We start from the raw sequence: 27,661 nt of genomic DNA on the forward strand, positions 1-27,661 counted from the left end.
ACAGTGTATGAGTCTGTCATTTTCCATAGAAATAAACCATATAATGTAAATACTGGCTGACTGGTTTGACTCTCCTGTTAGCCCGCCTAGTAGGTCAGCACGCCGCTCTGGACTGTCTGATTGGGCTGACTGGCTGGCTGACTGACTGACTGACTGACTCTCCTGTTAGTCCACATAGTTGACTAGTTGGACTAGTTAATGGATTTCCTTTATACTCAGGTAATGGGGGGGTTGCCCAACCGGTGAGTGCGTGTGTTGTTTGTTTGGGCACAGATTATAATTAATAGCATTACTCAAGAGATACTCGCTAAGATCCCAACTGGTCAGGTTACATGCAGAGAGAGAGAGAGAGAGAGAGAAGAGAGAGAGAGAGAGAGAGAGAGAGAGAGAGAGAGATGAGAGGAGAGAGAGAGAGAGAGAGAGAGAGAGAGAGAGAGAGAGAGAGAGAGAGAGAGAGAGAGAGAGAGAGAGAGAGAGAGAGAGAGAGAGAGAGGAGAGAGAGAGAGAGAGAGAGAGAGAGAGACTCTTCAGGTCTTCTCAGGTGTGGAGCAGAGACACTAGATGTGTTACCGTGGTGATAAGTGATTTGTTGTGTCCTGTTGTTATGTTAATGGTCCTGTCAGCCCTCCTACGTTCCCCTTCTCCTCCGATGGGACCTGGCGCCCGCCGTTTCCACAGAAGAAGCTAACTGTGGCATCCAGGGCATCCATTTTCACACCAGCTCCTAGACACCTCCCCTCACGGCGTACTTCATGGATCCATCTCACCCACGAGGAATCATTTGATGGGGTCTCATCACCAAATGTGTTTCCAATAAATGTTGTGGTTCATTTTAAATTCAGAGAATATACAGTGTGTTGATCGGGTGATAGTTGTGGCTGGTGTGGTGGTAAAGGTGGTGCAGCAGTTCTCATGGTGAAGGTAGTTGTTGTGGTGGTGATGGCGTAGCCATGTACATGGTGTTATTTTGACGGTGCAGTTTTCCTATGGTGATAGTTGTTGTTGCCGTGGTAATGGTTGCTGTTGGTGTTGGTGTTGTGGTGATGGTCCCCAGGGCCAGGGGCCAACAGGAGACTGTCTCCGTGGTAACAGGATGGGAGGATGTAGAGAGAGGACAAGGGGAGGGTGTTTTTGTAGATGGATGCTTCTCATCTAACAGTTTGGTTCATTTTGACACCTGTTTAAATTAACAGTAGATTTTATGAACAGAATTTTATGAATATGACACTCAATGTTTTTTGATGTACTCTCTTGCTTAAAAAATGTCTCTCTTTCTTTTTGGTTTTCCATCTTGTTGACTCTTTTCCTAGCTCTGCCCCCCCCCCCCCCCCCCCTTCTCTCTCTCTCTCTCTCTCTCACCGACAGTTATTCGTAGCGTGTCTGGGCTCGCAGCAGGTCGCAGTCAGAAAATACCGTTAGAATTGATCGCAATAACTGTGTGTGTGTGTGTGTGTGTGTGTGTGTGTGTGTGTGTGTGTGTGTGTGTGTGTGTGTGTGTGTGTGTGTGTGTGTGTGTGTGTGTGTGTGTGTGTGTGTGAATCTCACACGTGCGCGCATTTTCTTTCAGTGAAAACGCAATGAAGTCATCGAAGAGCAAAAGCTCATTGAGAGAGATAGCGAGACAGCAGCAGGGGGCCACTGCAATAGTAGACAATGGTTCAACCAGGCGACACAATGGATATAGGGAGATAGGAGAGAGGGAGCGGGACGCTGCGGCGCTACACGAAACTGAGCAAACAGATCATCCTTTTCATCAGTCGAAAGAGCGGGGATCGCGTGAGGAGAGAAAAACGAATATAAGCTTGGATTGAATATAATATAATGGAGGAGAGAGAGAAAAGGATGTGTTATTGCAGTATATATTTGTCTAATGTGTGTGTGTGTGTGTGTGTGTGTGTGTGTGTGTGTGTGTGTGTGTGTGTGTGTGTGTGTGTGTGTGTGTAAAGGGCGGATGGTTCGTTGACTCATTTGCGTAGAGCAACAGCAGACAAGAGGACACATGTGGACGCTTGCAACACTACAAGCTCTCTCTCTATCTATCTATCTATCTTTCTCTCTCTCACACACATACACACACGCGTGCTTTTTGAATGGACTTGTCTTAGACATGTTGAAAGCCTCCTAACCAAGTTATTGTCGTGTTTTCATGATTTGTAGCAGTCTGCCTTCTAGCGGTGAAACCAGGTAATTGCAACACACAGTTGTCTGAGCAAATAAAACCAAGGGCTGTGGATAAGTATTATTTTATTATGGTCGTTTTAACATCAATACTAAAACATTGCCTGGTGTTATATTTCTTTATTTACAACAAATGCACAAAGATATTTACAATGTTATACAATATATATTGTATATATGTATATATCACATATGTTTAGTGTGTCGGCGGAGAGGAGTTGATCTAGACTGAGGAGCTGGAGAGGAGAAAGAAATAGTATTCCATGTTGCACTGATAATCAAATGATTGTCAGCCATGTTTTGTTTAGAGCAATAGCAGTGTCCATATCGACCGCCATCGCAACGATAGAAAACGTTTTATTCCAACAATTTTCTAGCAAAACCAGAAATTGTTTTCATAATAACTAACAAACTAATCGTCATTTACAATCACTGAGCAAATTTTATGTATACGGGTACATACTGTAATAAAATACACTCTATAGAAATCTTATCAAAACACGTTTTGGTGCTGAATGATTCAGCCTGAATCGATATCAAAATATTGCATTTTCCACTGAGAATATGTCAGCCATCTTGTTTGTTTTTGCAGTCCGAAAGTTGACCGTCACGTGACGCCAGAGGTCTATAGAAAGGAATAGGCCCAAAAAAATCGAGGCATCTCACCATTTCCGGGCGGTTACAGTGAAGCTACTACGTTTCCAGCTGCGGACCAACGTAGCTGATGCTACATTTTGGTGTGAGAGGGAACTTCCAGCGTGGTGATGACCAGCGGCCCGGTGTTCTTCCCAGAGCGGTTGGTGCAGGGGCTGAAGAAGGGGTGCAGCTTCTCGCTGAAGGTGTCTGTGAAGGTGTAGATGTGGATCTTGGCGCTGACGTTGTAGAAGGAGACCTGTGGGCGGAGGAACGCAGGAGACCCATCAAACAACCCCCCTGGGACCTGCACTATTTGCACAGTTCTTCCTATGGACTCCTGTAGTGGAATCGACGGCTCCTACTTTTACAATCAAAATACAAATATTGAACCTTTAAATTGTTTACGTGTAATAACAACCTAATAACGACCTCTGTTTATAAGTTATTTGTTATTATCCTTCTAATCATAATACTTATCATACAAATACAACAATGAATTGCACTGATACTGTATCATATTAATAATACTCTTATCTATGATACTAATACGATTACTTATCATACCAATACTACCATGTATCAAACTAGTACTACCACTAATCTGACTAATGTGCCTACTTTGCCCTTCAAAGAGCTGATTTCCAAATTGACTATCAGCTAAAGTTCCCGCGCCGTACCTGTCCCTTTTCGTAGTCCAGAAACACGCCGATCTTGTGGGGCGTGTGGCCCAGCTGGACGTCTGTGCACGGCTCAGTGCGGAAGGCGCACTTCTTCCTGAGAGGAGAGAGGCCGTGTGGTTTTATTTACAGTCTCAACATGCTATCCATGGTACCGTTCCAATCGCAGCCAGTCTGAACCAGTGTGTGGTTGAGTCTTACTTGTCCCTTAAGCTGAGGAACCAGTAGCCGTTGCTAGGAGTGACCTCAATCTTCCCCTTCCTGTTGCAAGACTCACTGGCCACGCCCAGGTCCCAGTCCGACTTCCCGGCCACTTCCACCTGGTCCCAACGAAACACCAAGCAAAGCTTTATTGACACCATGTCACACACATTCACCTACACGCACGCACGCACGCACGCACGCACACGCACGCACGCACGCACACACACACACACACACACACACACTGGGAACACAGACAGACACACACACACACACCTCCCAGTAGTGTCTTCCTGTGGAGAAGGTCTCTCGTCCCAGAACACACACCACCCGGTCATACCTCGCCGGTCCATCGGGTAGAGGCTGCAGACGGTCCCCACATTTCACCTGCACACACACACACACACACACACACACACACACACACACACACACACACACACACACACACACACACACACACACACACATAGAATCAGGACACTTGCTTAGTGGCGACATTTTGATAACAACTACTACACACTATACACTTGATGAAGAATGAATGAGGAACTGCACTAGATGTGTGATTGTCGCCCTCTAGTGGTACAGGTATGAAAAGTTATTTCTGTCGCTTCTCTCAATCAAAACAATAACAAAAGAGGTAGTTTGATGGCGTAGCGTGGAACCATGGATAGAGTGGATCTCCTTACCACCATTGCTGGTGAAAATGTATCAGACTTGTTTCAGGCATAAATCATGAATGACATTGATATCATTTTAAGTGCTAATACAACAGAACATTAAGTCAATATTTTCTCAGTATGAACTAAATATGAATTAGACAATGTATGAACATAAAACCAGGGTTTGTGTCAATCAAAGCATGTCACCTTCTTCAAGTTATCTGATAGGACAAGCCTGGGGTGGGCGGTGCTTGAGTCCAGAGTCACGTCCACTGTGGAGAGAGAGGAAGATGAATACAAAACAGAGAGGGAGAGACACACACACACACACACACACACACACACACACACACACACACACACACTCACATGCAAGACTTTGAGACAGGAATTGTTTTTTTTTGTTGTGTGAAAAATAACCATACCTGCATACTCCTGTACTCTCTTCACCTCTGCAAAAAAAACAACTAATATCATTATATTGATCTACTATTTAATTATTATTAACTTCCATTACAACATATTATTTAAAATAAATATGAACAGTTCTACAATCCTATAAGTACCAGAATAGATGTTTAAAGAAAAACATAGGGATTTTTCAACCTGAACCCTATTTTTAAGATCATTTTTGTGTTCGAGCGACTGATGAGGACAACTCTTTCTTTACATAATCCCTTGGGGCAATAGCGCGCCGTCCATGTTCGTCCTCTAAATGTGCTTGTTTTTGCCACAGGCTCAGATTATATTCTTTCATTATGGAAAATACCACTAGAGAGAAATACAGCCTGTTCCCTTACCTTTCACTTGATCTAGGTCTGTCTGTTATTCTGTCAAACCAAGTCACGGCCAGTTTGGATTGTAATGACATTCGGGAAAATTCAGAGATTTCAGAGTGAGACTTCTTCTTGAGAGAGACTTGGTTGGACACAATAACAAACAGACCGGATTGGGCAAATTGCCCAAAAGGATTACATGTCAGCCCATTTTCGTTGATTATAGGAAAGCTTTCTCGTTCAATATTGGTAAATTCCAAAGATTATTGTCCCTTAGAACCAAAAATAATGGAAAATAGGGTCCAGGTGGAAAAACCCTGAAGTGTTCCTTTACGTTGGACTTGTAATTGACTTACTGGGCTGGGTCCGGAACAAACTGGGTTCCACCAAAACTGGATGAACACCTGGAGTAGAATGAAACAAACATCATCAAGTGAATACATTTTTAAAGTGGCAATATTAGGGCGCAATCACACTAGGCAAAGTTGCCCGGTACCAATGGCAAGCCTTTAGAGAACGGTTTACATTTTCTTGAAGAGTTGAAGATCTTTATACTGACATCTTTCTCTATACTATATATCTCTATGTATTGACTACCTCCATCCTATCTATATGGGTATCTCTGTACTGACCATCTCTATGCAAACTATTTCTGTAGTGTGTATGTCTATAGTATATCTTTATGTACTGATCAACTCTATAGTGTCTTTCTCTATGTATTGACCATCTTTTTACTGTATCTCTATTACTGACAATCTCTATGGTGTCTAGCTCTATTACCATCTATAGTATAGGGTATGTACTGATCAACTCTATAGTGTCTATCTCTACGTATTGCCCATATCTATAGTATCTATCTCTATGTACTGACCATCTCTATCGTGTCTATCTCCATGTAATGACCATCTATATAGGGTATCTCTATGTATTGACCATCTCTATAGTGTCTATCTCTATGTACTGACCATCTCTATCGTGTCTATCTCCATGTAATGACCATCTATATAGGGTATCTCTATGTACTGACCATCTCTATCGTGTCTATCTCCATGTAATGACCATCTATATAGGGTATCTCTTTGTATTGACCATCTCTATAGTGTCTATCTCTATGTATTGACCATCACTAGTGTATCTCTTCATAGCGACCATCTCTTTAGTGTCTATCTCTATGTATTGACCATCACTAGTGTATCTCTTCATAGCGACCATCTCTTTAGTGTCTATCTCTATGGACTGACCCATATCCACAAAACGATTCAGTTCCTCCTGGAACTTCCCCAGCTGAGTGGCCAGCGACTTATAGATGCCTCCCGTTCCGTGGTCCGGGTTGATGGACACCACAGACCAATCTCTGGTTGTCGTAAGGCTGGAGAGGCCGGGGAAACTCTAGAGAAGGGGGGCGGAGCCAAGGTGTGAGGTTCTGTTGAACGAGTCTGTCATCCGTCGACTGTGTACACAGAGGAGGAGAGGAGAGGAGAAGGAGGAGGAGCATGGATGGAGACGAGAGGAGGAGAAAGCAGGGGAGGCACATAGGAGGAGGAGAGAGAGGAGAGCGAGGAGACAGAGGAAAAGAGGAAGGACGAATAGGAGGAGCGTGGGACGAGTGTAGGAGGCGAGGCGGGAGAGGAGGAGGGCACGACGAGCGGAGAGGGAAAAGAGAGGAGGCGAGGAGAGAGCCAGGGTGAAAACGGAGACACACCTGGATGCAGTATGCGTGGTCGTCTGATTGGCTGAGCTGGGACAGGTCTTGTTCCCGGCTCTTCAGGGAGGAGACCTCAGCCTCCAGCTGACGCAGCATGTTCTCTGCCTGGTGCTGGGCGGCCCTCCGCTGGACCTCCATCGCCTCCATCGCCTCTGCCTGCGCCCGCTCCACCGCCGCCGCCAGCGCCGAGAACGTGACCAGACTGCTTGCCGTCTCTCGCTCCATCGCCGACTAGTGGCAGGGACGGGCGTCGTTTATGTCACGTGCATTTGAAATTCATTCGTTTTCGCACTGCTTCATGGTATTTTTTAATTTGTATTTGATCCTATTGAAAAACACAAGAATTTGTATGTGGTGTGTGTGTGTGTGTGTGTGTGTGTGTGAGCGACTGTGTGTGTGTGTGTGTGTGTGTGTGTGTGTGTGTGTTTGTTACCTGCAGTTCAGTCGCTGACAGCTTGATCTGTTCCATCTTCCTTACTCTCTGTGTGATCATAGCCTGAATCTGATGCTGTAACGCATCCAGCCTGGCCTGTCACACACACACATACACACACACACACACACACACACACACACACACACACACACACACACAGAGCATCACTACATGAAACAATTAGTTTGCTCTGGGTTGACGTTAGAGCTCTCCTCCTCCTCCTCCCGTCTTCCCACCTTGGTATCCATCCATTCCGTTTCCAAGGAGACGGTGTCATGTCCATGGTGCTCAGCCCGGGGGGCGTGACACTCCGGACAGATAACCCCTCCGTCGCTCTTGCAGTACACCTGTAACCATAGAAACATCGCCACGGTAACCACACTGTCCCCACAGCAACCACAGACTGTTACACTCAAACAAAACCATCCCTCGCCAGAATGAGCACTAACTAACCTCACTCAAACAACAACGCAATCACACCACTCTTACACAACAACACGACTGGTACAACACTAACATAACACACAATTAATTAAGCACCACCACCAACACAACAACATAACAACACTACAACGGGCTATGCTACCACGGTGACACCATCATCACCACGGTAACCCCCTTTTGGCGGCAGGGCGGTGCGCGCCGTACCGTGAGCCCGCGGCCGTGGGCCTGGCAGATGGGGAGCCTCTGGGTGTCGCCCACCAGGCTGAGGGTGAAGCGCCGGCGACCGGAGCCCCGGGACGGGACGGGCGGGGCCAGCCTGGAGGAGGAGGCGTGGCTGTGGGCCAGGGCGGGCAGGGGGCAGTCGGTGGGCACGGACGACGCCAGCGGGGGGCTCAGGCCCGACATGGACACCAGGATGGGCAGTCCTTTCAAAGTTATGGAAGCGCCGGGATAGAAGCAGTCCCCAGACAAGACATTAGGGAAAGATATGGGATTGTTTAAAGGTCCCCATAACGTGCCACCGTGTGTGTGTGTGTGTGTGTGATCAGCCGCTACAAGCCGTTTTGTCTCTGATGATGTCACAAGTGGGCGTGTCCACCTAGACGCGCCCACTTGTGATGTCAGAAGAGACAGACTTTCAAAAGGCTTGTAAGGCTGATCACACTCACACCTGGCGGCGTGTCATGGGACCTTTAAGAGACGTCCACATTTAACTTGGCGTCTCTGATGCTCTGAAGAGATCTTTGATCCACTTATGTTTATTCACATCTAAATGTAAGAATCAAGTCTGGACAGACCCTGGTCCAGTACTCACCGAAGTCTTGAGGTTCCGAGTCGTGCATCTCGGAAACTCGATGTCTCCACCTCCGCTCGTCGTTCACGACTCCCGCCCCTCCTTCCTCTTCTCCTTCCCCTTCTCCCACCATCCACCCCCCCCTCCCTCCCCTCATCACCGTGGTCCCCCCGTAGCCGGCCCCGCCGGAGCCCAGCATGGACTTGAACTGCTCGGTGATCTCCCTCAGGGTCCGATTGATCTGGAGGTCTGGGCGTCTGTGGAAGGCCTTCTTACAGAGGGGACACTCGTACACCTAGAGGAGAGGGGAGGAGAGGGACCGAGAGGGGAGGGGGAGAGAGGATAGGAGGAGAGGAAAGGGCAGAAGGAGGAGAGCAATGGAACGGAGGAGGAGAGAGAGGTGGTTTGAACGGTTACTTTGATGTAACAGAGATGGACAGGGACCTACAGGTGCCTTCAACTAACAGGTAGAGAGACGTGTGCCTAGATGAACTCACAGGTAGAGTGTTAGACAGGTAGAGAGAGACAGACGGGTACCTTGGCTCCGTCCCAGTAGCGGTTGATGCAGGCCATACAGAAGGTGTGTCCACAGGGTGTGGAGGAGGGGTTACTGAAGATGTCCAGACAGATGGAGCACAGGAACTGTTCATCAGACAGGAGGCTGCCCAGTGACGCCATCCTGTTAGAGAGAGAGAGAGAGAGAGAGAGAGAGAGAGAGAGAGAGAGAGAGAGATAGAGAGAGAGAGAGAGAGAGAGAGAGAGAGAGAGAGAGAGAGAAAGAGTATTTATTATTCAGTCAGAAGCTTTTATCAAAAGAGACTTGCAGTGACTTCTGATTCACCCGGTTAATAAATGGGTTGGGAACGTATGAACTAAATCAATTATGACTATCTATTCAATTATGACTAACTATTCAAAGAAATGAAAAGGAATCAAGCAATCAATCACGCTAAACTGTAAAGGTATGTTTTTAGTAAAATTAATAAAATCATCCTTGTTTAGGAGCAATCTTAAGAAAGAAAGAAAGAAAGAAAGAAGGAAAGAAAGAAAGAAAGGAAGAAAAAGTGACGCCTTTCTGTCAGAGAGAGTATTTACTTTTCAGTCAGAAGCTTTTAATCCAAAGATAAAAGCTTCCTTCTACCCCTCCCTTGCTCAGGGATAGAAAGCTAGTGAATACGTTAAATGGAGAGCAAGAGAGGGACTGACTTTGATTTATTTTATTTAAAGAGCCAGTGAACCAAAAACCTTTTTGTCTGCGTCCAAGTGAGGGTTAAGCCCAAAGTATACTACTCCGTATCCGTAATACGTAATCCGACTCCGTAACTACGGAGACCCCTCGAGCATTTGCAGTTCTCCGTCAGGATGTCGGATACGCAATGCAATTCACCACCGATCGATCTTATATGCTGACTACTAAATAGTGTTGAAAATAAACTTCCAAAGCTTTTCAAATCTTATTTGGTGTTTTATTAGTCCTTAATGTGCAAAGTAAACAATGTACAAAGTAAATAAAGTGCAAAGTCCAACTGGGGAAAGTGATTCTGGTAATGATTTTGTTAGAGGACCAATCACAGCCCCTTGCCGTCTCCATCCGTCTCCGTTGCCTCGACGGATAGTTCAAACATATTGGAGGCGCACGTAGAGCTACGGAGAGGATCTCCGACAGGCTCTCCGTCGACGGAGAGGGCTCTCCGTATCTACGTACAGCACTTTATGGAGTAGTATAAATCCACCTTTAGGCTTTAAGTATAATGACACCTTTAAGTATAATGCTACTCTGAATGCCGGATTTCATAACCAACATTGCTTATTATACATTATATTATTATTATTATTATTATAGGCCTATACACTTACATACACAACACTCACAGTTGACTAAAGCAATTAACAAAAGTGTCATGGTAAAATTACACAAAATGTAGTGCAGTAAAATTCAGAAAGAGCTGTCAAGATTCTCAGACCACATTCTTTACATTCACATTCTAATAACTGTAAATCTATAATTAGCTGTAATCACAAAGGTATCACCTAGGGTTGCCAAATAATTCTAGTCTGCTGACCTACTTTTCTCTGTCTCTCTCTCTCGCTGCATCTGCTCCTTCTCTCTCTCCCCATCTCTCCCCCCCACCCCCCCCGCCCTCTCTCCCATTCCCCCCCCCCCCCCCCTTTTCCAGCACTCTTTGGCCCCTTCTCTCATGCTGCTTTTCTCCCCCTCCATCTCTTTCTCCCCCTCCATCTCTTTCTCCCCCTCCATCTCTTTCTCCCCCCCCCGGCTCTCTCGCCCCTCCGTTTCTCTTGTCTTTATTTGTCGTATTTGGCGAGGTGAGTCTGGAGATTACCTGTTCCTGGAGGTGAGAGGTGAGCTCAGGAGCTCAGGTGTTGAGATGCAGGTGATATGCTCCCAGCCAGGAATACGTGCACAGGTTAACGTCTTCTCTTCTCTCCACTTCAGTCTGTCCCTCTCGGTATGCCCTCCCTTGTGATTCACTGTCCTCTGATGCTCACTTATCCCTTAAAAGTTTTGTCACCCTCCCTTCTAAGCCCCGCCCACCTGGCTGAATGCCAGGAGGGTGTCATTCAGGTAAATGGGCGTCACGTCAGGTAAATGTGACCGGACTGGTTTAGAACACTTCTTGTAAACAAAAGTATACACACACACAGACACACACACACACACACACACACACACACACACACACACACACACACACACACACACACACACACATAAACAAACACAGACATACTGGTTTGGGCATTGTAGGAAATCTTTCCACTACACTATTGTTTCGGATGAATATCACATTCTTGGATGTAATGTTGGTCATTGTGACACTACTGTGGTAAAGGTCATCGTGGTTTTTCCTGTTGTCCAGGAAAAGGTCTAAAGGTAAGGAAACCGTCTGATTGGTGCTAGTGACTCAGTCCTAAACCCCACCAGTGTTACACAGGCCAGAAATAGCCATCATCATTTTCATCATTATCCTGCATTCTTTCACCTGATCAGTGTGACAGATGAGCCCAGGGGGGTTGTGAAAGCACCTTTATGCTCTAATAAATTCATATAAACATAGATCAACTTTATTATTAGGGTGCTGCAATGGCAAGAGAAGCGGTGTCTGGTGAGCATATCCACCTCAACGTTACACCTGGAGGCCAGCACCATGGCCAGCCACAAGAGAGCCTGGAGCGCATCCCTCCCTGGTGAAAGTGTTTTTTTATTCATATATCTTTAAATATATGTTGTTGTTTTTTAAATCAACAATTACTGTGATTCAAACGCACAGTAACGTGTTACTGTTATTATATATCAATTCTAAAACGTTATGTTTTGGCTTAAATATGGTTTTGGCTTCTTCTATGTATGCACATAGCAACATCGTTTTAGCCAATCAGCATCCCTCAAATCTGATACCCAAAGTGAAATGAATTGATTGCACCAAGCAGAGAACTCCTGACGTTAATGAAAGTGAGAATGATGAACTTGGGTACTCAAAGACACAGGATTTCAGCCACCCCCCCCAAAAAAAAAAATTGAAAGTCATGAGTCAATAAACTCGGGACAGAAAGTTAAAGCAAAAGGTTCTAGCTCTCTCATAAATAATGCTTAGTTCGTTATTAGTCTCATGAGTATCTAGGCTTTGGCACAAACTCACTAAGCAGGGGTCTGTCTATTGGCTTAATACCATAAGCTGGCATCACCAATCATAAACAATTAAGCTATCAATAAAATGTAGAAGGATCCCCTATCCGATTATTACACACACACTCACACATACACACTGACTTGATTAGGTGACCAGGTAGACTATAAGACAGGTGTGATCCCTGACCAGATATAGAGGAGAGGTGTGCTTCTAGGGGACCGTATCTACTAGGTGGAAGACAGGTGTAGAGGAATGTAGTTTTAAACCTGTATTCTTTATCTGATGGCAGGTTTTCTACCAATATTGTTTCTCACTGCCATCCTGGCCGAAATCAAACCTTACCTTACCATAACCCTGTATAACTTAATTCAGTTAATCTCCCGAAACATTGATTAGAGTAGAGATTAGAGATTAGAGAACAGGCAGAACCGGGAAGGAAGTGCCTGGCACATTTGCCAGTATGCCTCACTTCCAAGCGATGCCACCTTCTCTTGTATTCTGTTGATTAATATCCGTGTTTACTACGTCAGGAACACCAAGAACATTTATCACCAAGCGATTCCAGTTATTAACACTTCTAGGACGCCAGTTTGATCTGGATTTTGCTTGAAAATAAACGTTCATCGTCAAAACACTATGCAGTATCCCACTAGAGGCAGAACAAGCATATGTTCATCTGTTTAGTTGGGTTGCTTTACACAAACTTCATAAACTCATTCAAGTGGGATAGAGGGCAAGATTGTCACAGTGGAAGTCTCCAGTCCTATATGTAGGGCTGTCATTAGGGTTAAGCTAACTCTGACCTTTACTGTTAAATATCACCTAGCTATCTGTTTAGAGTGCTGCTTTGACCTTTGACCCAGTTATCAGCCCAACAGGAAAACACCTGAGAAACCATTGCCACCAGACAACATCTGTGGCAATGTGTTAAAATTTTGTCTCCAGTTTTCACAGATATTTTCCAGTCCTCTCTGGATCAGTGCACTGTTTCCACTTTTATGGAAAACATCAACTATAATCCCCATCCCCAAGATTCCTTCACCAACTGAGCACAACCACTACTGTCCTATAGCATTAACTTCATTGGTAGTTCGAAAGGACAGTGAAAAAACATATTTTACTAAGGACCCATCATCTACTAGACCCTCTGCAATTTGCTTGTCAGTCCAGCAGGGGGGTTGATGCTGCTATTTTAACTTTGTTATATCTTGTTTACACACACCCGGAAGCGCCAAAAACACACACGTCAAAGTGATATTCTTCGATTTCTCGTCTGCATTCAACACCATCCCTCCTAACACCCTGGCTCAGAGGCTGCATGGCCACTTTGTACTGGACGGAGGCCTGATCCTCTGGCTCCTTGACTTCCTAAGTCAGAGAGTCCAACAGGTGAAGGTGGGCTCTTCTCTTTCTGATCGAATCATGACTAATATCATCTCCCCCCAAGGGTGTGTGCTATCTCCCCTACTGTTTATACTACACACCAACAACTGCTCCAGCCCTCACCCTGGTAGGCATTTCATTAAAGTTTGCTGACGATACAGCATTGGTCAGCCTCCTCCAAGGAGATGAGCAGGACCATGGTCCAGTCCTGCATGAGTTCCTTGACTGGTGTGAAAACTCCCATCTCCTGCTAAACACCTCAAAGACAAAAGAGGTGGCTATTGATTTCAGGAGAGACAAAGCATTTCGTTCGAACGATTATCCAAGGGCAGCCCATACAGTCTATCCAGGAGTATAAGTTTCTGGGGGTGGTTTTAGAAAAAAGGACAGCAAAGGCTTTACTTTTTGAAAAAGCTGGTCTCGTTTGATGTTAACTGTAAAATGGATAAGATGTTCTACGCTGCTTATGTGGAGAGTGTCTTAACCTTTTGCATCATCTGCTGGTTCGGCAGAGCAGCAAAAGCACAGAAGAGTATAGGCTTAGGAAAATAGTGACCACTGCCAGCAAGCTGTTGGGTACTAATTGGAATAGTCTGGAGCACATATACAGAGAGAGAGTACTGAGTAAAGCAGACAAAGTTGTAGCAAATACAAAACACTTTTTCCACCACCTTTGAACTATTACCATCAGGTAGCAGGTTTCGAAATCCAGCCCTCTCCAAAAATAGGACAAACAAATAGGACAAATAGGTCATTCATTCCACAATCCATCAGCTTTTTAAACAAACATCTAAAAATAAGGTTTTAATTACCCTGCTCAGCGGGTTTGACCGGGGAACACAATACTGTCTTGCATGACATTTCTACCCATTGTATTTATTTATTCTGATGGCATGTGCAATACTGGCGCCTATGCATTTTTGCATTTTTTCTCGTTCTTGTATGTCGTCGTCTTGGTAAATGGTCATGTGTCTGTCTATTCACTGAGAAAGATTTTCCCCAAGGGGACAATAAAGTATCTATCTATCTTGGCCCAGACGGAACTAGAAAGTCAGATACGTGTAGGAATGTCGCTATGTACGTATCTGTGTATTCACCTCATATCTGCACACCTATTGATTTATTACTTGTTATTCACTTGTCCCTGACCACTATTTAGAAATCATTTGATCTTGTGACATGAGAAACACAGTGAAACAGGTCTATTTACTCTAAGACTAGTTGTGTAAGTGCCCTACCGAAGATGTGAGATTGTCAAATGCGCTGCCCCTGGGTATGCTATTGTGCAAAAAAATGTTCTCACGCCAAATAACGTTTTGTTCATCCATACTTTAAGATAAACAGACAGTGGGTTGGCCGTCGACATTGAGATTAGATTAGATCAGATAAAATTAGGAAAATGAGTTTGCTGCAACCGCCCAACAGCAGTGGAAAAACACAGGATAAAAATACAATACAATACAAATACAAAGTACTAATGCAAACAAAAATAGATAAATAAATTAAGGTAAATGCTGAACTAATGCTAAAGTAAGGAAAAGACAAAACAAACAAAACAGGCAAACAAAACAGACGGTATAAACAATATAAATTATAATACGTGTAAATTGTAAATCATAAAGTGAAATTGAAATAAAGTGATTCAGTTGACGGTCATTCTGGTTTCATGCTGATGCAACAAGCGGGAAGCGAGATGAGGTCATCTTCTAGACTTGTGACGTTGATACCCGGAAGTCCACAGAACACCTTCATCGCACCGCTTGCCTCCTATTCCGGGCATCCGACTTAATCGAAAAGGTAAACACGTTAAAGGTGTGCACATAATTCTATCAGGGAACTAATGCGACGCAGCCCGTTCTGTAAATGTTTGTACTATTATCTCATAGCTCGGTCACGGATACTACCGTGACCTGTGAGACGGTTGATGAGTTAATTTCCCACCAATGACCAATTATACAGAAAGCATATCTAATCAAAACAAGTAGCTGAGTGAGCGAGCAGAATAATGGAAACGGAAGCACAACTCATTGTTTTGAGGGTTGTAAACATGGGATGAGTAGTCCAAGGTGCTCTGTCTCACTCCATGACTCACCACGGTGAGTCAAACGCTATAATGGTGCACTCTGCAAGATGCACCATTAGCACTCACCAAGATGCACCAAGATGTCACCTGCTTATTTGCAGGTCGATGTCGTAGGCCTACGTACCAAGTGACACTAGGTAGGGTGTTGATAATACAGTGAATGCAGGTAACCGGGTAGGAAGGTAGACAGACAGGGCAAGTGCGGGCTGGATTGGCTAATCGCAAGTCTGCGATAGTTCAGAGCATTTGATTTATTGATTGTAAGTAGAATTTCACGGTTATTACCAAAAAAACTTTGCTTCTGAAATAAATATCCTACCCTAGCTTTACATCCATAGTCAATCATGGGTCCTTGGTTCTAAACACTAGGTGTGTGTGTGGGGGAAACTGAATACAGAATTCTGCGTTATGTTACCCCACCCAGCTGGTGTTTGGATCCAAGATGGCCCCTGGGTGAATGACCCATTGAAGTGCACAACCCAGGGTCAGTGTTGGGAATATAAATCCGAATGTAGGACATGATCCACACCTATCCTGACAATGACGACAACTCACATCTTCAGTCCTGTGTTTGGGCGTGTCAATGGCTGTCTGTGTGTCACGGAATCTTCAAAGCCCTTACGGGTTTCTTCAACTGGAGATTCAAGTTGTCTAACTAAAAATCCTCTTATGTGGAGTAGCCTATAGAATGACGTGACCCAAACACACCCCTTCATTTAGTAAAACTTAACCCTAATGTAGAATAACCTAACCCTTATGTAGAAACACTTAATCCCACTGTAGAATCACCTAAACCCTGATATAGAATCCCCTAACCTTTATATGGAAACACTTCACACTTTACTGTAGAATCACCTAACCCTGAGGCAAACACTTAGAATCACCTGACACCTATTGTAGAAACTTAACCCGCATGTAGAATCACCTGACCCCTTATTATAGAAACTTAATTATAGGACCCTAATTTAAACTCAGTGTTTGGATAAGCTTACCCTAATCACCATAGATACACGTTGTGATATTAGTTTATTAACTCTAAAACGACAGAGTACAAAAAGAAAGCCAAACCAAACAGAGCCAAAATACTTCATTAAGATTTTATTATTCATGTAAATATTACCATTGTCTTCAGTGAAAGTCATTCAGTTATTACCTCTTTAATGCATACATTACAACTCAGAAATGTCTTCTGAAACCAACAATTAAATGTATTACTTTATTGAAACACACACAAATGATAATGTAGCAAAATGATTGATAACAAATTGCTATATATTTTGGGTTGTTTTAGTTTTGGTTTATGGGGGAAACTACCAATATATTATATATATATATATATACATATATATAATATATTATTCAAAGCTTATTATATATATATATATATTACTATAACATAGTGATTCGTACTCTTATGTACAGCCAGGCCCTGGTTGCCAAGTTACGGCCGTCCCTCTAGCGACTCCAGCGCGGCTCTCAAGATGGCGGCTATGGCCACGGCGCCGGGGTCAGGGAGGGTCACTCGCTCTGCGGCGATGTAGCTCGCTCGCCCTGCTCTGGCGGAGAGGTCACGGGTTGACTCCGCCCCTAACTCTGCCGCCTGACGACCAGGTACAACCAGGGAGGGAAGAGAAACACATTGTATAAGATCTAAATACATTTAGTTATAGTACATTACATGCACAAGTCCATGTTTTAAATCTGTAAATCGTTTTTTACCTTCTATTACAGCTATAGATTAGATTAGAAAAACTTTATTTATCCCAAAATGGGCAATTCAGTTCGCAGTTACCAGTCTCACATAAATTACTTAATAAATACTATAAATAGCATAAGAGGTAGACACAAACAAAAACATATATCAACAGCAGTCCCAACACACACATTCAACTCACAATTCATTTCAGTCTGTCAGTAAGCAACCACCCTGCACTTGAAAACCCTGGTGTGCTCTCCACCTACTCCTAACCTATATCATTTAGCAACCTGATGGTTGCAGGGATAAAAGAGTGGGAGTACCTCATTGTTCTTGATCTGATTGAATAACAGCGCCTCCCTGAGGGCATTAGTGTGAATTCCTCACGGAGGACATGGTCAGGCTGACTGATAATACATTTAGCTTTCTGGCCTGCATGTTTGTCCCACAATGAGCTTATACTCTTGAGCTGGATTCCAGTGATCTTAGAACAGATCTATATACAGCTCTATTACAGCTCTATAACGGCGAAACAGTGAATTTATGTGTGTGTATTTTTAGAGGTTGTATTGCTCTACGGGTTGACTGGACTTTTGGATTCGAACCCAGGACCAGCTTCAGCTGGGAGTCAAACACCCTTATCACTGGACTGTGAGCACTGTGAAACAGTACTGTACTGTACGGTGTCTATGAATCTGTACTGTACCTTGACAGCAGCCTGCAGTGCTGCCATCTCACCACCAGAAGGAGTTGCTGTTACCTTCAGCAGCTCATCCACAGCTGGGCACAAGGCATCCAACTGATGAAGGCATACCAATAATCAGACTGACATTCAAACACGCGGGTAGACAGACAGACTGACAGAGTTAATAATAAATAAAGCTTTCACCATGGTTCTGTCACCAGGCTCCGCCCCTCCGTACCTGGTTAACACAAACACAATGTTACAGATCCTGTTATATGCACACACACACACACACACACACACACACACACACACACAGTACACACACACACACACACACGTCTAGTACCTCATCATGGCCTGTGTCCCAGCATGCAGTGCGTTGGCCCAGGCCCCGGCATGGCTCAATCTCTCGGTCAAATGACCTGCTGCCGCCGTAAGGAAGAGACTGTATAGCTGTGTGTGTGTGTGCGGTGTTTGTGTGTGTAAAAGTGAGACAGGGAGTGACAGGGAAAGGCAGTTATGCCACTGTATTGTCATTTGAACACAACGGCCTTATGTTGATCTTGTGACGTCACGACATGAGCTGTTTTGAGTAGGTCAGGTTCCCACAAACTCAACAAAGACAAAACATCAAGATCACCTACCCCCCCTGAAGACCCGCCCATCTTCTCCTGCACCAGTCCGGCCAGGACAGACAGCAGTTGCCCTGGGCAACCTGGCACCACATGACTGCAGAGCCACTCCTGAATGGCTGTGAGTGAAAAGTTTACATTTTGAGCTCTGAATCATACTTGCTTCGATGCAATGCATAGAGCAAATTGAATAGAGCATAAAACACCCATAAAACATGCAAAGCACATGGCTTGCATGAAGAACCTGGTTTATAACGTACAATGTAAGCACCATTCACCCTCTGACCTTACACAAGCATTTAGCAGATACTAATCAAAATAATCTAGCAGTATAACCAGTTATGACAGGTTTACGTTCATCATATAGTGTGTTTGTGTGTGTGTGTGCGTGTGCTTGAGTGTGTGTCTCACCTCGGGCGGCCTGGGCGTGTGTGTTGCCACAGTCCCCGTCCCCGGAGGCCCGATCCAGAGCGTTGAGTTCCTCCTGTCTGTCCAGGAGGGCGGAGCTGATCCTCTGTAGCGCTGAACGCATCACAGGGCTCAGCGGCCCTGGGGCCCAAAACAAACACACCCAAAGTGAAGAGCAGCTAAAGCTCATTCTTTCCAAGTGATGGAAAAACTGGATCTAGGTACATAGCGAACTCCACGACATGACACAGAACACGTCTCCTATCGCGCTTACCTTCAGAGTGGGCGTCGCCCTCCTGGGCCCAGGTGCGCAGCGCGGGCGGCTCGGCGGTGTACTGCCGTGCGCTCACACACACACTGCTGAGGTTGGGCCAGGCGGGGGCACTCGTCTGGGCGTCTGCCGTCACCAGGAACAGTGGGTGGGTGTGTGTGAGACGAGAGTATATATATATATATATATATATATATATATATATATCTGTGTATCTTTATTAGGGCTATTCAAATGAACGCAATCTTATTTTAACTTGATTCATAAAAATGTACGCATTAACGCACTTTCTCTCTCTATTTCTTTTTTTTTGGTGTGATTTTGAAAGGTTTTCCCCACAGAATGTCAACATTGATGTCAGAATTAAGTTTTGTTTTTAGTTCCACTTACTTCACATTCAATAACACTTGCATTAAGTGACTTCCTGATTACAATTGCAGTAAGTGACAACCTGTTTACAATTCCCAAATCTGTGGTGCTGCTTATTTGAATTTAAATACACTTGTAGTAACTGTTGGTTTACAATTGTGCTAATTAACTGCCTGTTTACAATTGAATTACAATTACAATTGAGTAGGGTTAGGGTTAGGGTTAGTAAAACTCAAGATCACTTGGTTTAGTCTTTGCTATTAAGTACATTTGGTGGTCATTCCATTTGATAATCTCATTGAATTTCAATTGCAGGGGATTTAAAATATAATTAAAAGAAATGGATTAATCGCCAGTTAACTCCCTAATACTATGCGATTAATCATTTGACAGACTTAATCTTTATATATCTATCTATCTCTATAGATATACAGTTATGTATACTGTATATACAGTATATATATACATGCAAGGCTGTGTGTGTGTGTGTGTGTGTGTGTGTGTGTGTGTGTGTGTGTGTGTGTGTGTGTGTGTGTGTGTGTGTGTGTGTGTGTAAGGGGATGTGTTACCAAACAGTCTGAGAACTTCGGGGTCGACCCTCATCAGGGACAGCGAGACGCCGGCCATCTCCAGCGATGTCATGAAGGACCCTGACATCACCCTGGCAACCACCACCCCACGCGCCTCTGTAAACATGGAGACCACCCATCACATGACACACCGATTTCATTCATCAATCAAGTAAATAATTAACCTGTTAGCCAATCGATCATGAACCAGCCAACCCATAACCCCCCCAACACACACACACACACACACACACACACACACACACACACACACACACACACACACACACACACACACACACACACACTTACCCAGCGTAGAGAGAGCAGCTCTTGTGACCACAGCCATCTCTAAACAGGACAGAGCTCCCAGATTGTTGACACACAGAACCACACTGTCCCCTGGAGAGAGAGTCAAGATATAACCCGAGTCCAGTCGAGAGAGAGACAGGTTAACACAAACACACACACACAAATGGACAATGTCCCCCAGAGAGAGAGAGAGGAGAAATGTATCACATTCCGACACACATATAGATACACAGGTGACTTACCTGAGTTGAGCAGCAGATGTGATTGGCTGCTGGGGTTGGTCATGTGATCTATCATGGTGTTCACCACCTGGTCTGCACACACCACCTACAGATCACATGGCATACATATTACATCATAATATATTATGATATGATATATTGTATATGTTATTCTAAATAGATATCCTAACAAACATAAATGCCGACCTTTGACCTCTGGATTCCAGGCTCACCATGGATACCTGAAAGAACCACACAGACCTGCAACACTCTTTTCACTTGTCAGCCTCACCTTCTCTCGCCTCTCCCTCTCTCCCTCCGCTCTCTCTCTTCCTCTCTCCAGCTCTTGTTTCTTTCAATTCTGTTCTATTATATACTGCCCTATGTACCTTGCCAACAATATTTAAAAAATGAACAGGAAAAATAGCAAGGCCTAGAAAAATATAAAATATTTAAAAATATATATTTATAAAATAGAGTTATAAAACAATTAAATAAATCTCTCTCTCTCTCTCTCTCTCTCTCTCTCTCCTCTCTCTCTCTCTCTCTCTCTCTCTCTCTCTCTCTCTCTCTCTCTCTCTCTCTCTCTCTCTCTCTCTCTCTCTCTCTCTCTCTCTCTCTCTCTCTCTCTCTCTCTCTCTCTCTCTCTCTCTCTCTCTCTCTCTCTCTGTGTATGTCTCTCACCCAGGCCCAGCTCCATGTCTCCGGGTGGCAGCTGAAAGGAGGGCAGACATCCTGGAACACTGCAGGGGGAGAGACTGACCCCCAGAGTACCTGCACACACACACACAGTACAGTAAACAACAACAGTAACACTTTCTCCAGCGCTCTCTTTGATCCAGTAGTTTAATGGCAGCTGACTACACAATAAATGAGATGAGGAAGACAGGACGACTCACCAATCCCTTTCAGCACCTCTGTCACCTTGGCAACAATCTCGTCCAATGGGCAGCCTTCTTCTGCCAGGGCCCTGCCAACTGTATACACACACACACACACACACACACACACACACACACACACACACACACACACACACATTAACACATGTACAAACTTTACTTAACGATAAAGCGACTACATTCAGTCACTTAACGGATGTTGTTATCTAAGTGACGGCTGTCTCAAGAATCAATATTGGAGCAGATACAAAACTAAAAGTGCTGAGCGACCTAGTTAAAAAAAAAAAATAATAACTACACAGAGTGCAGAATAGCTCTCGATTTTAGAAAGCACGGTGGGTGTATTGGGGTTTTTAGTTGTTATCATCCACACTATCTGTACAGGTAAATACACACATATGTATTATAACGATGTGTCCCTTGCTTAATGTAAAGCACTTTGTGGACCTTGTGTACGAACACGGTTCCACACAGGCCCCGCCTCCCAGCCTTGCCGGGGCGCTCGAAGGCGCAGTCGTCGGCGACGATCACCATGGCGACGGAGACGCCGCGGTTACGGGCCTGTTCGGCGGCCAGGCCGAAGTTGAGCCGGTCTCCGGTGTAGTTCTTCACAATGAGAAGGACCCACGAGGCTCCTGCAGGGGACACCACCACAACCCTCCCTGGTAAACTTTACACAGTAGTATCCTGCCTGGATACACTCTCAGACACACGCTGGTGCTTGTTGTTATGATTCTGCGTCCGACCAAACCTAAAGTCACTACTTTAGTGACCTCATCTCGGCGATCTTTATGATGTAAAGATGATGTGGCACAACACAACATGAAGCATTTCAATGAACACACACCCACGCCGTACCTGCGTTGTGGAGGTGGAGGATGGCAGCCAGGATGCTGGTCGGAGGAGGGGAGGCGAACACGCCCCGGCTACCGCTGCCGACAGCATCCCTGTACCAATGTAGCCTGGACAGAGAGACATAGACACACACTGAGAGAGAGAGAGAGAGAGAGAGAGAGAGAGAGAGAGAGAGGAGAGAGAGAGGAGAGAGAGAGAGAGAGAGAGAGAGAGAGAGAGAGAGAGAGAGAGAGAGAGAGAGAGAGGAGAGAGAGAGAGAGAGAGAGAGAGAGAGAGACCTGTGCCAATATAACCTGGACAGAGAGACATAGACACACTGAGAGAGAGTGCCATGGAAATATCAATCATAACTTTAATATGCAATTATATTAACCTTGTTTATATAATTACTATTCACATTAAAAGGAATTGTATACATTCTCCCTGTACCTAGAGATACCTCCCTTCCACTCTCTGACTGAGAGCTATTAAGATTGTTGTCATTTGCATTGCCATTGTAGCCACGAAGTCTGACTCAGGCCAAGCCAATTGACTGACCCTAACCCTAACCCTTTGTTGTGTAGATTCCTTTAACTGTGTTTTAGCCTTGCTTGCAGACTTGCAGACATGTCCACTTCCCCCATAGCGTATTATATCCGTGGTAACTTTGCTGCTTGTACTTTCCCAGGGTCATGCTCTAATATTAAATCAAAAATATTCTGCTGGTCGTACGTGTCCTAAAAATAAGTTTCTCTTCATCAGAGAGAGAGCGCGAGAGAGAGAGAGAGAGAGAGAGAGAGAGAGAGAGAGAGAGAGAGAGAGAGAGAGAGAGACACACTAACAGGATTACAGAAGGTAAACAGGCAGACAGGTGAGGAGCCAAACAGACAGGTCAAAGACAGAACCCCCTACCTGCGTGCGCCGGCTCGTGGCCGGACCCCCCTCCAGAGACCAGACCCACCCTCCCACTGAGGTGGTGCAGGTCAGACCGCACCACCACCCGTAGACCCCTCAGCAGAGAGAGACCACCGGCCGACCGCACCAGCCCACACAGAGCCTCGTCCACACACAGCTCTGTACTGTTCAACAGCTTCCTCTGGGCCTGGGGGAGAGACAGGTACGTGGAGACAGAAAGACCGCAACATCGGGGCCTGATCGTCATGGAGACATCAGTTCATGGAATATTTGGGAAATATTATACATGAACCAGGACTAATGGTCCGAACTTATGCAATACACAGAACCGTTTCTATATGTCCTCTACGCCTTTAAGATTGTGGTCATATCACTCAATAACAAGAGATTTTTGATTGGGACTAAACGTGAGGTTTATGGTGAAAGGGGGTAGCGCATCCCTAGTGGATGCGTAAGGAATTTCAAGCGTAACATTCTCTTCCGCAGGCTACAGCGAGATCATTGTTTATGCCCCACTTTCCCTAAACATCACCACAGGTCACTTTTGGATAAAGGCTTCATGATTTGATTATAGTACCTAATATGGTAATAGCAAATGGAGACAGGCATACAGGCATACAACTTGATTCATTTTGTTTATCCGTTAGCTCGAAATCGATTATTGAACTAGGCCTACGTATGGATTAACTATGTATTAGTGAACTACGTGTCAGCGCTTACTTCAACACTCCAGCCCTCGTGTGTTCTGTTTCTAGTGCTAAATAATAATGTTTACCTCCATTTTCCCACGCTTGTCGCTTTTATATTCCCTTCCGAGTCGGACTTGCAGATGAACTCTTGAACCTCTCTGCAGGCGTAGCCACGCCCACTTGCGTGATTCATAAAACATGGAACCAAAATCTTTGTTAATACAAATTGAAACCATCCGTGTTTAGATTTTATTTGTACAAACAACTTTAAAAATAAAATGTTGATTTGATTCGATTATTCACCCGTTTCCTTTTTGAATCACTAAAGGCCAAAATTACTGAAAAAGGCGACTATTGAGGCACAGTGCTTACTTGTTTTGGCCTGAGATGCTTGATATGAAGAGCTTATAAATATACCCAATATTTTCCAAAAGATGCATGGAAGAAATCGGACAGATTAAATGTTGTTTTTTTTAAATCAAATTCTATGACCAAGGTCATTCTGAAGAGTGAAATCTAGGACATGGCAGAGAAAGAGTAATATTCCCGTATATATATATATTTATTCAAAAAGTGTTGCATTTGTGCATTTATCCCAAAACGTTATTCATCCCATGACACAACTCATGGCACTGTACATCACTTAAAATAGCATAAAATAGAAAACTGTAAAACCAAATACAAACTAGCCAAGAACAGATGTGGAGAAAGGTAGAATACAGTTTGATGGCCTTGCTTCTATGTGTAATCACAATAACCAGCAGACATGAACAGCCCAGCCCAGCTCGGCTGAAAATGTCTCATTGTCTCATTTTAGAGCATTTTGCATCACCCCCGCCCCCCCCCCCATATCCATACTGCACTGTCCAGCCACTCTTCCTCCGCTACTCCTGCAACAGCTGGAGCTGTTCTTGGCTCCAGGAGTTGTTTGCCGAGTGAGGGTGAGGGTGAGGGTGTGGGTGTGGGTGTGGCGGCGGCGGCGGCGCGACGGGCATCTGCTGAGCCTGGGTCATTTGCCGGAGCGTGGCGGTCAAGTCCTGGAGCACGGCCATCTCCTCCCTCCGTTGTCTGTTGTCGCGCTCGTGCTCCTCTCTGCGGAGCCGCTCCACAAACTCCCGCTCCTCCAGCAGCCTGAGCCTCTCTTGGCTCCAGGCGTTGTGGTTGTGGCTGCTGTTGTTGTTGTTGTTTGCCGAGGGAAGGGGTTGGGGCTGCACGGCGGGCGTCTGCTGGGCGGGGGCCATCTGCCGGAGTACGGAGGTCAGGTCCCGAAGGACGGCCATCTCCTCCCCGTGGCGACGGTCCTCGCGCTCCTGCTGCTCGCGCCGCCACCGCTCCTCGTACTCGCGCTCCTCCAGCAGCCGGAGCCGCTCTCGCTCGTGGAAGTCCTTGTCCATGTCGTGGAAGACGCGCCGCAACTCTGCCGACTGCCTTTCCAGGTTCGTGAAGTTCCTCGACTTCTTCCTAGGCGGTTCGTCGTCAGGGACGGTCCATTCTATAAGATAAGATCCTTTTTTTAAATCATCATGCAGCCTACAGTGTCATTTACACACCTGCGGGAGGTGGCACCGGTGAGCACACAAAAACACATGCAAGGGGTGAAGTAACATTATCCATTACTTCTGTCTTTCTCTTTATCATGCTCAAGTATCTGGGCTACACGAATGCATAACAGCATTCAATGGACCAATATGATCGTACCTGTGCTACAACCCGAATCCTTGAGCGACACGTCAGTGACCGGAGGCTTCTCGTCGTTGTCACTGCTCGGTGGCTCGGGGGTGCTCGGGGAGGTCGGCTCCTCAGGGCTTCTGGAAGTGGACGCCATTTCCTGGCTCAAGACCAGAGCCACAGGTCTCGGCGAGTGACTCGAACCCTTGCCCCATATACCCTCGCACAAACTCAAATAGCACCATATTTCAGGGTCGTTGCCGCTACGGCCATTGCGTTCGACGACCGTCTGGTATTGCTTTTTAAGTGCTTTTAATTTGGTGTTTACCTGAGCCTTGGTTCGGATGATTCCTCGTTCGCGTAGGCCTTTCGTGATTTGCTCATAAACAACAGAGTCTCTTGCCGTTCCTACTATTTGTCTGGAGATCTCAGCCTTGGCCCTTATCGTCAGAAGTTTGCGAGTCTCTTCGTCTTTCCAATGAACCATTATTCTTGTTGTCTTTTGTTCCTCTTCACGCTTCGTATTCTCCCGGTTTCGTGCCAGTCGCATGATGGTGCGTAATCGACGTGTCAGCAACATGCGACTCGCTCCGAGTGGCGAAGGTCCCGCCTTTCTCCTATTTCCGGTCCTCAAATTTCTGATGCATGTATTTCAATGGAGAGATGAAAAGTATTTTCTGATCCCGTTTGAATTGTGCCATGAATTTCATATATGTTGTTTGTGGTTTTAAAAAAATACGTTTTGATGCAAAGAAAACTACAAACAATTTATCGCAAAGAAGTTTGATAATGTTAGGTTTCGTGTGAGGCCGCTTTGTACAGCTCTTCGCTGCTCTTGACACGAATGATATACGTCACCACCCACACTTGGAACTCATCCCGCCTTAAAAACGCTCAGAGTTTCCGGGAGTTTCGGACCCTAAACTCGGAGGAAAGTGCTTTGAACGATCTGTTGGGTCGGAGTTTTCGCTAGTTTTCGTGCGGAAGTAAAGTATCCGTCCTGTCTCTCATCCAAGACTCAGCGACCTCTAGTATTTTTAAACGTATTTTACACTACAGCCCTCAGGGTGCTCACACATTTATAGTTTAAGGGTTGAGGACAATTTAAAAGTTACTTAATCACAAAATACAGTTGGAGAAACTCATGTTACGGCTGCACACAAGTCATAGCATGGATCAAAAGCTACATTCAGATCACAAGCAAGTTTTTTGACACAGTAGCTAATCTGAAGTGAACTCAACCATCACAAATGATCTTCCTCTAGCATGTAAAAATGCCCTGACAAAAAATAAGGAGAAACTTACTATCAATTACTTGTAATTAGTAAATAAGTACATTTAATTAAAAAAAACAACTAAAAAGACAAAAAAAACAAAAAAAAACACATTGGACCAATAGTCCTAATTATATTAAACATAAATAAAAGGAAACAATATCAGGGCACAAAACACAGAAATACAGAAAATACTAAATGACTATATAGTGTGTATTATATACTCGGCTGCTACCGCCAAGACTCCGGGGTCGGGGAGGATTACTCACTCGCCCCCCCAAACTACTGCCTGGCAACAAGGTGAGAAAAGGGAGGGGAAACGAATATGACACACGTTATATTATGTTTAAGATAAACATACATTCAATTATACTATATAACACACAAGAGTTCATACTTAACAGTCTACTTAAGGTTGTTGACTGTGGACTTTTGGATTCAAACCCAGAACCTTTCAGCTGGGAGTCTAACACCCTAATCACTGGACTATCCACTACTAACCTGTAGATGGCATTAAAACCTATAGGTGACTTATGAGCTCTGTGAAACTGAAATACTATAAAATAATATGTACTATATTGTG

The 27,661-nt window shown here is 44.8% G+C and overlaps 3 protein-coding genes across 3 annotated transcripts; all 3 read right to left on the bottom strand.

Moving 5' to 3' along the window:
- Window positions 1-2,905: 2,905 nt before the first annotated feature.
- LOC311368651 (E3 ubiquitin-protein ligase TRIM7-like) lies at window positions 2,906-9,192 on the bottom strand (the record flags this gene model as incomplete). The annotated part of the gene is made up of 13 exons (XM_084487451.1): window positions 2,906-3,070; window positions 3,492-3,588; window positions 3,693-3,811; window positions 3,972-4,082; window positions 4,568-4,632; window positions 4,786-4,812; window positions 6,378-6,525; window positions 6,839-7,072; window positions 7,275-7,370; window positions 7,514-7,624; window positions 7,926-8,146; window positions 8,536-8,809; window positions 9,052-9,192. 13 exons carry the CDS (start codon window positions 9,190-9,192, stop codon window positions 2,906-2,908), a joined length of 1,809 nt encoding a protein of 602 aa, XP_084343577.1.
- A 7,548-nt stretch (window positions 9,193-16,740) lies between these two features.
- On the bottom strand, window positions 16,741-24,255 carry LOC311368616 (triokinase/FMN cyclase-like). The gene is given in 19 exon segments (XM_084487422.1): window positions 16,741-17,230; window positions 18,033-18,125; window positions 18,216-18,249; window positions 18,361-18,467; window positions 18,659-18,765; window positions 19,058-19,195; window positions 19,329-19,451; window positions 20,264-20,380; window positions 20,576-20,665; window positions 20,818-20,902; window positions 21,004-21,038; window positions 21,481-21,570; window positions 21,696-21,764; window positions 21,767-21,773; window positions 22,146-22,333; window positions 22,557-22,622; window positions 22,625-22,660; window positions 23,445-23,634; window positions 24,223-24,255. Coding segments are annotated over 19 exon segments (1,740 nt in total). The 5' UTR covers window positions 24,229-24,255; the 3' UTR covers window positions 16,741-17,071.
- A 221-nt stretch (window positions 24,256-24,476) lies between these two features.
- LOC311368614 (uncharacterized protein) lies at window positions 24,477-27,138 on the bottom strand. The gene is made up of 2 exons (XM_084487421.1): window positions 25,835-27,138; window positions 24,477-25,628 (listed from the first exon to the last, which is right to left on the bottom strand). The coding sequence occupies exons 1-2, from the start codon at window positions 26,382-26,384 to the stop codon at window positions 25,021-25,023; spliced, it is 1,158 nt and encodes a 385-aa protein (XP_084343547.1). The 5' UTR covers window positions 26,385-27,138; the 3' UTR covers window positions 24,477-25,020.
- Window positions 27,139-27,661: the final 523 nt, after the last annotated feature.

This window comes from Micromesistius poutassou (assembly GCF_964030765.1).
Source record: "Micromesistius poutassou genome assembly, chromosome: 23".
In the NCBI taxonomy this organism is placed as follows: Eukaryota; Metazoa; Chordata; class Actinopteri; order Gadiformes; family Gadidae; genus Micromesistius; species Micromesistius poutassou.